General features: G+C 34.6%; 1 protein-coding gene across 1 annotated transcript; it reads right to left on the reverse strand.

The window, feature by feature from the left end:
* Window positions 1-5,137: 5,137 nt before the first annotated feature.
* On the reverse strand, window positions 5,138-10,052 carry LOC18053595 (glycosyltransferase family 92 protein RCOM_0530710). Its single transcript, XM_024191726.1, is given in 8 exon segments — window positions 5,138-6,068; window positions 6,168-6,242; window positions 6,455-6,504; window positions 6,613-6,770; window positions 6,853-6,935; window positions 7,245-7,500; window positions 7,964-9,496; window positions 9,685-10,052. Coding segments are annotated over 8 exon segments (2,955 nt in total). The 5' UTR covers window positions 9,815-10,052; the 3' UTR covers window positions 5,138-5,398.
* Between the last annotated feature and the right edge of the window lie 573 nt (window positions 10,053-10,625).

Here is a 10,625-nt window from a genome sequence, read left to right on the forward strand (position 1 = left end):
AATTTTAAGGAATAATACACTGGTTAGTATTCTGAATTATTTTTTTAGATTTTGCATGAACAAAAGTATAATGGGCCTTGATTATTTTCTAGAATTTTATAAGATAGGGAGTGATAAGAGTAACTCAAATTCATAAAACTAGAAAGATCAATAAACAAATTTTTAGATTGAATTGATTTTAGTCAAGAATATCAAGTTATTTGTTGCTCTATTGTTAAAACTAGATTAATTATGAACAAAGGCTTGTATGAAGAAATGAAAAGGACAAACTTGGAGGATAATAGAGAAATATTTGATTTATTCGAAAAAGAAAATAGGATAGTATTAATGGGATCCATATTAACTTGTCTTGAAATGATTCAAGACAGAACTAATAACAAGACTCAAGATCATCCATTAGTGGATAACAATAACAATCATATAAACTTTTTAATTTAGAATGATGAATTTAAATTACAATATTGATGTGAAGTATAGATAGAATGTACCTTGGTTGAAAAGATAGATTAGAAATATACATAAGAGAAATTATCACTGCACCACCTTTGTTTTTCCTTATGTTCATCCAACCACCACAAAATTTTAACATATTCTCTGCACCACTTTTCTTTTTTAATTTGTATCAATTAGCCACTTTTACACTAACACCATTAAATAATTCAAATGAAAAAACAATTTTACCCCTAAATAATTTTAAAAACCATTTTATCTTATAAAAACTTTGAAAAATAAAATATTTATAATTATAAAAATGCTCCTAAATTTAATAAAAATAAATCCCAAATAGAACAGCTAATTTTTATTAAATTTAGATTTTATAAAATTTTAATAATTATTTTTATTAAAAAATTATAATTTTGTGAAATTTTAATAAAAAAATAATTGAATTCATTTATTAAAATAAATTCCAAAATTTTAATAATTTACGGGATTTTTATTAAATCCCAAAATTTTGCAATTATTTTTATAATTATAATTTTTTATTAAAATAATTTTTATTAAAAATAAAATTCTTATTTTGGGATTTATTTTTTATTAAATTTAGAGGTATTTTTAATTATATTTTTTATTTTTCAATTTTTTATAAAACAAAATTGTCTTTTAATTTATTTAGGGATAAAATTATCATTTAATTTAAATTATTTAACGGTGTTAGTGTAAAAATAATTAATTGATACAAATTAAAAAAGAAAGGTGGTGCAGATAACATGTTAGAATTTTATGTTGGTTAGATGAATATAAGACAGAATAGAGATGGAGCAATAATAATTTCCCTATACATAAATTTGTTAGAAGAAAAAATTTGGTTCATGTCTCAAAAAAGACACAGTTATAACTGTAGATGCTAAATTAGAATTTATAAATCTCTATGAATATGATAATCATTTAGATCTTTATAAAAATATAATTAAAACTTTAAAAAGTTTTAAAAATAGATATAAAAGAGATGGAAGGAGAAATCATCCAACTATTCAACATTAATAAATTTAACAATATCACAAGAAATTTAGCAAATATTGCAGAAGGGACCTAGTGGTGCCCACCGTGGTATTTACTGTGGTATGAATATCATTATTGTAATATAAATTATCAATTAGAAAACTAAAAATAATTAGAGAATCATTATATTACGGATAAAACTGTGGTGCAACCATGCCACAGTTGCACCCAACCGTTGGATTCCCACCAATTCAAGTGGACCTCACTCATTTAAGTGGATCCAACGGCTGGTGCAACTGTGGCACGGTACCACAATTGCACTGTAGCCCGACCCTTATATTACTACCCAATTACTAATCTGACTAATTAATCAACATATGTATTCATGTCCTTCTACTGTATCACATGTATATTGTAATCAATAATGAAACATTCAGTGCACAAGTGACTAAGAATCTAATATAATTTAATACTCAAGACTCTCACCTCATTAAAATTCTCAATATTTTTTAATGGCTTATGAATAATGATGAACCATTTTTTAAAATTATCATTATATATAGGAAAAATATCCACCGTCCACCCGTTTTTTTCACATTTTTAAAAAATATACAATTCCTTCATTTTTTTGCTGGAATCCACCTAAAGTTATATTTTGTTTCACTTTTTCACTTCCGTTTGAAATTCTTTAAGAAAATTAACAGAAACTTTAAAAAATAACCATTTTACCCCTAAAACGAAAATTATAATTTTACCCAAAAAAATGCCAAAAATAATTTTGAAATTCAAGAAGTAATTGATTTAGCAGATTACATGTCTTTACTGTTCAGCGCAGAGACGCTTATATGATTGCAGTAGTATCGGTTGACTTTTAAATGCTAATTTTTGTACAAATTAACGATAAGCTAATTTTAATTCTTTGTTGTTTACAACTTTGCGTGCATGTCACAGTCGTTAGCAATGAGCCAATGAAAAGTGCATACCAAAATATTTTGGAGCTTTTACGTTTCTGGAGTTCATTCTTTGCTTTTGTGTATAAATTACTTTGGTTGAATTTTTATATAACCACTAATTATACTCTGATTTTTTAAAATAAATATGCACATGTTATAATATTATTTACTTATTATATAATTAACATGATAATCCAAAAATATTCTAAAATTCTTTGAAAAATACAGTTCATAAGTACCAATTATTCAATATTTATAATGTAAAACCAGGAAAATGAGTTACACAAATGTTAAACACACCCCCGAAAATCCAAGCACATGCTAGTAGATGATAGAGAGGCAGAACGGCAATAATAAAGCTAATGAAGCCAAAAATGCTGTGCTGAACAAATGAGGAGAGATGCCAGCCGCGGCAGAGCCACCGTCTCCGGAGCCGGTAGCCGGAGCTGGACCAGGGGCCATGTGGTGGTGCTCATGTCCTGCGTGGGACATTGCCGCTGATACCATTATCGCAAAGATCACACATATCATGGCAAAGGAAGCCATTGACTTTCCGGTTGCCATTGCTTATTATATGAGAGTTTGTTGTTGCAATGAATAAGTCTAAAACTCTTACAACTGTGGAATTTATACACACGAGAAAGGCCATGGCCTGCAAAGTTGACATCGACCCTCAACAGTAGTTTTCTTTTTTTAATTAGGCTAAATAAGTGGTTGAGGTTGTTTTCAAAACCATCCAAAAAATGGTTTTAATTAGTCGGGAAAATCAGAAATGGGCAGCTGTAGTTCCAATGGCCAGCATCAGAGACTTAGTACCATCATGTACTACTTGCAGTACAATAGATCAGCTTTAAGAAAAAGAAAAATTATTATCACAGAAAATTTGGCAATTGATGTGCTTCTCACATTTGGATTTAACTAAATTATCAATTTTGACTTTTACGAAATTATCATTAAATTAAAAAAAAAAAAGGATTATATACGATTTAGTTGCATGTTTGATAGAGTCAGCCATTAACAGTTTCAACTTGATGGGCTTTTGAAAACCATCATTTCCTAACTTTCATTGCTTTACTGGTTGTTGAGACCACCAAATTGACACAATCATTGAACAATGTCACCAAACAAACAATTGGACTAGCTTAACTAATTTTTCTTGTGGAACAAGGCACCGCGTTAGGTAGCAATTTTATCCAAATGATTAGGTTATTGGATCAAGATTGAATGTTAATTTTAAACTCAAGTCTAATAAAACTCATTAAAAAACATGAGTAACTAAAGAATTAGGAAATTGTCCCCAAAGATTTCGTGGAGAGTGACTTTCAAACAACTCTAAATATCTGACCACCCACATTCGAATCCAAGATAAATATTATAATCTTTGTAACAATGGTGAGCTAGCAATCACGAAAATTGAACTTCAAATTCAGTTATTTCACCTATGACACTAAGAGAAACTGCTTCCAGCTTCCATATATCTCCTGCATTATTTCTCAAATAAAGAGGGTAGAGTGGTAGCAAGAAGACTAAATAAATGAAACAAAGAGTAGATTACGAGTGAACAAGATCAGCCTACCTCTCCAAATTAGGTTCGATGGGTTTATGGGGAGAGATATTAAAGACATTGTTAGATAGTAGAAACAATGATTGAGCTGTTTTGTTTTGTGTTTAGATGTATAGCTAGTATAGGAATTTATGACACTTTTTGGAATGTTAATTACATATATTTAATAATAGACGAAATATAAAGAGAAATTAGGAGCAACTTTTGAAGTTAAACGAAAAATATTTTTTTTACTAATAATTACTATTCACAAGTTCGTATTCAGAACTAAGAATATAAACACGATAATTATTCTTTAAAACTTATATCACAATAGATCTTTATTCATTAACCTTAGTTCAAAAGATAAATTTATATAAATACACGCATTATCATGCACACATCCACCCATTGACTATAGAACATTAAAACAAATATATTAAAATCTTTTTACTCTTCCAATTTCCAATTTCTAACCGGTTTTGAAGTTATGGCTTAGTTGATAGACTAAAAAATCCATGCCAAAGGAAGACCAATAGTTACTGGATAAATCTAAATTGATAACTTCTGCAAATGGAACAATTAACAAACACAAAAATAGTGACCAACAACTAATAAGAACATAGTTGTACATAGTGGGAAATATATCAAATAAAAACATCTAATAATCTATTGTTATATTTCATTTTCTCCAACATTTCAACTTGTTAGTTTATGGCTTTAAGCTTAGTATAACAAGGGATTGTAAAGGATGTAAAGGAATGCTGAAGGGATGCATATTATTGCTTAATTGAAAGTGATTTTTGTGATTAAGTTCTCATATTAACTTCATGAGACTGGCAATAAGATTGACATGATTACATCGAAATACTAAATAAAAAAGAAATCTGAAAATTAAATAATATTCAATTAAATTCATATCAATCAACAAAAGTAATAATATAATTTTTGGAAATTACTTTTATGAATTCACATGCCTACATTTAATAAATTTCTTCACATTCTACTATAACCAATTATATGTTTTTCTATTAGCTTATGTAATAACTGTTCTATCTTGCAAAATTCATAATTTCATAAAACCAATATCTTATGAGTAGTCGGAGTAATGCTACATTTCCCAACTTGTATCGCCATTATTAAACTTCAAGCTCATACAATATATGGTGAAATGAAATATAAAATTAATCATCCAATAAAACGAGTCGAGTTATATTATAAGCGTTAATGGGACATATGCCGTCAGTTGGGGCATATGCCCTTAATGGATCCGTTATAACGGCCGTGAAATACAGCTTATGCTGTCAACAAACTTCATTTTTCCTTGTTAATTTCTTCAAATACTTTCATCTCTTAATCACAAGAAATGCATCCAAAAACATATGTTCACAAATCAACTACTCTTCCGTAGTTCCGTGTCAATAAGAGCCACTGGTAGATGACAAAAAGTTAATATGAGACGCTATAATGGGCGGCCTCTCATTCTAATATTAATGGCCCTGGATGCCATTGCTCTCAAATTTGCTCTAGCTAAGGAAAGAGAGCTTCCAGAATGCTGCTCACGAGTTCCCATAAAAGCTTCCATGAACTCCTCTCTCTGCAACCTTAAAGCCAATACCGCATCATCCTCATTTTCATTACGAGTATCTCTCCTCCTTGTACTCGCACGTCTGCTTAACAGCCGCGTAAGATTCTCTCTTTCCAACCTTATAGCTAGTGCAGCATCCTCATCTTGGCTTGGTATCCCCCTTCTCCTTGTACTTCTATCTCTAGTTGATACCGTGGAAGGTCTAGTGCTCCGTCTTTGTGGGTTTTGATCCTCAGCTTCCAGGCTATCCACTGATCTGCTTATTAGCCGAGCAAAATTTTCCCTTTCAAACCTTAGAGTTGATGCAGCGTACTCGTCCTGGTTTGGTATCTCCCTTCTCCTTGTAGTTGCATCTCCACTTGATGTTGCTGAAGATCTCATGCTTCGCGTCCGTACATTGTTATGGAATCCTCTTTGCGGGCTTTGATGCTCAGCTTCCGGACTATTTAAGGCTGCAGCAGCCTTTCTTGCTTCGACCTCTTGGGGAAATAGAAGTTGGATTGTGTTCCAAAGAACTGTGTTCACAGTACAGGATCTTCCATTGCTGCAATGATAAGAAAAGAAGGATACAAAAAATTATTATAGTGCCTTGTCATTTTAAGTAAGAGTTTATTGATTAGCAAGACATTGAGGATCAATTTACCTAATTAGCTGTCTGCACTTTGGGCATTTCTTCCCACATTTATCAGCAGCAGATCGCAAACATTTCTTACAGAAGCTACAAAACAAATAGTGCTATTCAGAACCAAGCAATGGTTTGTATAATTGCTCAAAGCTCACAGAAGCCCAACAAATGCATTACAGAGAAAATTCAATCAACTTATAACACAATTTTCGCTACTACTCAAGCCTTCAACAGAATCAAATGACAATGCAACCAATCTAACATGTTAAATTGTAGGCCTTATAAAGTTGGATCTATGTGTTTACCTGTGGCCACAAGTAGTGGTACTAGGTTCAAAGCAAATCTCCAAACAAATCTGCAAATTACGCAAGATCCCAGTTACTAAAACTACATACAACCCAATTTGCTTCGTTCAGTGAAGGTTTAAAACTAGTAACAAAATGTTCAGTGCAAAAGTTCTTACCGCACAAGAAAGTTCTTCCCTAAGCTTATCAATGCAAGTGAGAACAGAACTTGAGGATGAACCATCGTTACTCGGTTCTGTCAGTTCATCTCCTCCCACACTCTTTTCTTCTTTGGTTTTCTTTTCATCGTTTAATTGTACCTTATTTTTACCACTCTCTGTTCATAAATAACATATATATATTAGAATAGTTCATTTTTCTCTTCAGGAAGTGAAGAGGATATCAGTATCAATATATACCTTGTCCAGAACTCTCGCCTTCATCGAGATCTAAAACTGCTATGGGGATCGAAACAGGGCTCCTTTTCTGAAGCCTACGTTTCCTGTAAAACCGATCAACACAAAGTGTCCCTTTAGCAGCCAAGAAAATCAAATGACATAAAGATTGGAAAAAAAATTTAAAAAATCAAACAGTCTAGGTGGGTGCAACCTATCTTATTTTCTTTCCTGAAGTTTCTCACAAGATCCAATGTAAAAATTAACAAAGAAATTGTCAATAAAAGTCTCAAACTTCATCTCTATTTGACCCACTTGAGTTTCTTTTCTTGTAAATACTCAGCGACCAAATACCAAACAACAATTTGAAAAAAAAAAAAAATTCTAACAATGCAATGATATCACAAATGTTTTACCTTCTTGAATTAGATGGTGGAGTCTTGAATGGCAAATCAAATCGTCTCTTCTGCTTAGACTCTCGATCGGGCGTATCCTCAACAACAAGGCTGGCTACAAGAATGGCCTCCTCGTCCCAGCCAGCCATGGCAGCCACAGACTTGAATCTGGGGCTGAACAAACTCTCCGTACTTTGGCCATTTCCGGCAACTGGGTTCGGTTCTTTTTGGTCTCGTAGGCTCTGTTTTGGTTCTTCGCTCGCCATCTTTTAGGAATCTTGTAGTGTTAGAGCGAAAAAACCGATCTGAATCTTAATAGAGAGAGTTTATAGGGTAAGTAAATCTATCTTAACGGTCGAATTCTTTTGAATCTACTTTTGTCGAGCCCTTCTCTAACGGCTATATAATTCGGTGGTTCATCAGTGACCGTCCATCTATTCTCAGCTTTGTTTTCTTCTGCTTTCATTTTTTTTTTAATTACTATTTATTGCCTAATGGGCCTTTACAACATGGGCTTTGCTGTAACAACTGCTGTCAAAATTGTATCTCATGCTGTCATTGCACGCTGCTATAATTTCTTCTACTGTAATAATTATTGAGTACAAATATTTACAAACGACACAATACACTGCTATCTTTTATATCTACAAATACTCACCATAATTCCAACAAAAGGTGGGGGAAAAAGATCGAAGAAATATAAAGCACGTAATTCCAATTTTACCCTTCAACGACCAAACTATTTGTCACTTGTTGCCATGGTAAAAGATGGGTTACCGGATCAGCATATTCCAACACCCTATCTCTGAGGGCAGTGTCATTGACTTCACAGAACCGGCCGGACCAATCCGGCGGCTCGATGGCTCGGGTCCCGAGACCGGGGACTCGATCCTTGGATCCTACATTTTGGGTGTCCTGCCAATCAGCCACATAAGTTGCCACTCTCCTGAGAAACTTGTCCTTGAACACTTCCCACACCTGATACTTGTAGTGATTAATAACCAACATGCTCCTATTGACATTCACATACTCAAAACCATCTCGCAAATGAAAATGATGCACCACATTGATCAACGTCGAGTTAAGTGCCTCGGGCTTAACTATACTCTTGTGCCTCTCCGGGGTCGCCAACCGACACGTGTACCCTACCATCACCCCCTTTTTCGGTACCTCTTTTAGCCCCGACGGTCCAAAGCTGTGACACGATATCCGTAACTCCGCTACGCTGCCATCCCCGGATAAATTTCTAATCAAATCATGTAATATAAGGCCCGATGGCAAGCGAAAAAACTCGTCGACATCAATAAACCCGACCCAATTGCACACGTCCCGTGCCCGTAAGGCACAATGGGCGAACCCGGCCTCCTGTGTCTTAATCCAAGGCCAAACATGTCTAGTGATATTGAACTTTTCACTGGATAGCGAATCAATAACACTCTCAATATTATCATTGCTGTTGTTGTCGTAAATAAACCAACGCTGCACTCCAATTCGGGCATGGTACATGACCCATTCTCTAATGAACCTCGCCTGGTTACGCAACATTGTACATATGCACATTTCATGGTCCTTCTCGGCAGGCGGCTCAGGACCCGACAAGCGGACCGGGTGGGCGACAGTCCGAAATATTCCTTTCCCTTTCAACCTGATTGACACCTTGATAAAATCATCCCGATGTGGCCCACTCAGTACACTCAAAGGGGTTTCGCACCGTCCAACCTCCTGACCAATTGACAGCAATTCTGATCTTAACAGGAACTTGATTCTCCTAAAATCCCAACCGTACACGCACTCAAATCTCGAAGGGTTGTAAGCTCTATCTCGCCGTAGATTAAGCCCCTTGATGAAGACAAGGGTAGTATTGTCTCGGTCGAATACAGCTTCGTAGCTAACTGAGTCCCACCGATGAACATACCCAACTGGAATATTAATAATATTCCTATGTCGGTTTAAATCAAGGGATATGTTAAAGCCACGTGGAGGGATGCGACACCGCAATATTTGTTCGTCAAAATCACGACCGTCTATCCGAATAGGCGGCTGCTTGAATTTGAGCTCAAACGGCCGGGATGAGTTGGCGGGATAATAAACGCATTGGAAGTCCTCTTCGGTAAATAACCGAGCCGGCCGAGGGTATTTTAGGAAAAGCAGTACCTGATCGGGGAGCATAACCGTTTCTCGTAAAGAAACCCCAAGCGATATCGGCGATTCATCGCCTGTGGCTCTCATGATTGGCGCTCGCCATGTGGACCCCAGTGCTGGGCGAAATCTCTCTGTTCAAATTAAGTAATTTAAGGTGAAATTTAGAAGAACACACTTCAATTAATTTTTAATTATATGAAAAAGCTAATCATGAATTATTATCATCATCATCGTAATAATAATAATCATCATCATCATTTTATTTCTATTTATTTCATTCAAAAGAAAAAGAAAAAGGAACAGAAAAGAAAACAATTACCTCTAAATAAGAGGCGAAAAGTGGAGAAAGTGAAGCCACCGAGGAAAACACAAGAGAAGATTACGCAAAGATAGGACTTCAAGAACCGGTGCGACAAAACGACGTCGCGATTCCGGCGTTCCATCATCATCACCGGCACTGCCAAAATTGATCAGCTCCTGCTGCCGCTGCTGTTGCTGTTGTTGTTAAAAGAGGCAACAAGAACGCAAATTCTTGCTCAGATACTTTTTCCTTCTTCTCATTCATGTATATAATTTTTTCCTTTCTTGTTTGTTTTTGTTTTTGTTTTTTTTCCTTCTTCTTGAGGTGCTCAAAACACACGTCTAAGGGAAGTTGTGGAGTGAGAAAACACAAAGGAAAAAGAGAGAGAAAATCGGTGAGAGAATGAACTGATATGTGTATATGTATATATATATATAATCGTTGCTGCTTGTTTCGACCGTTCATATCGGTTTACTAGTGGTAGTTATTTTGCCTCGTTTGGCTCTAATCCCCTGTAATTCTTCATCCGTGTTCTATTATCAAAAGGAAAAGGTTTCCCAAGACTTCTGAGGTACCGGCATCCACTCACATCGTGCCAACTCATCATTTTTATCGAACAGTCAAATTTCTTCATTTCTTTTGTCTCATGTGCGTATGTTTCACCTTTGTTTTAAAGGACTTGACTAGCTTACAGAATCTGTAGGCTACAAACTGCAGCATCAGCCGTTGGATGTCGTTGGATGTGCACTGAGAAACTAAACAATAGACAATCGGATGATGGGATGACAGGAGATGTTTGTTACGGAATCTGTACCATAGACAGGTCCTGTTTTAAAATATAGGAGATTGTCATTTTTTTTCCTACACTAATTAACATATACTATTTACCTCACTATTATTTTTATAATGGTTAAAAATTTCTCTAATAATATAAATTTATAATACTATTCTTATTTTTA

Source organism: Citrus clementina, unplaced genomic scaffold (assembly GCF_000493195.1).
Source record: "Citrus clementina cultivar Clemenules unplaced genomic scaffold, Citrus_clementina_v1.0 scaffold_2, whole genome shotgun sequence".
Taxonomy (NCBI): Eukaryota; Viridiplantae; Streptophyta; class Magnoliopsida; order Sapindales; family Rutaceae; genus Citrus; species Citrus x clementina.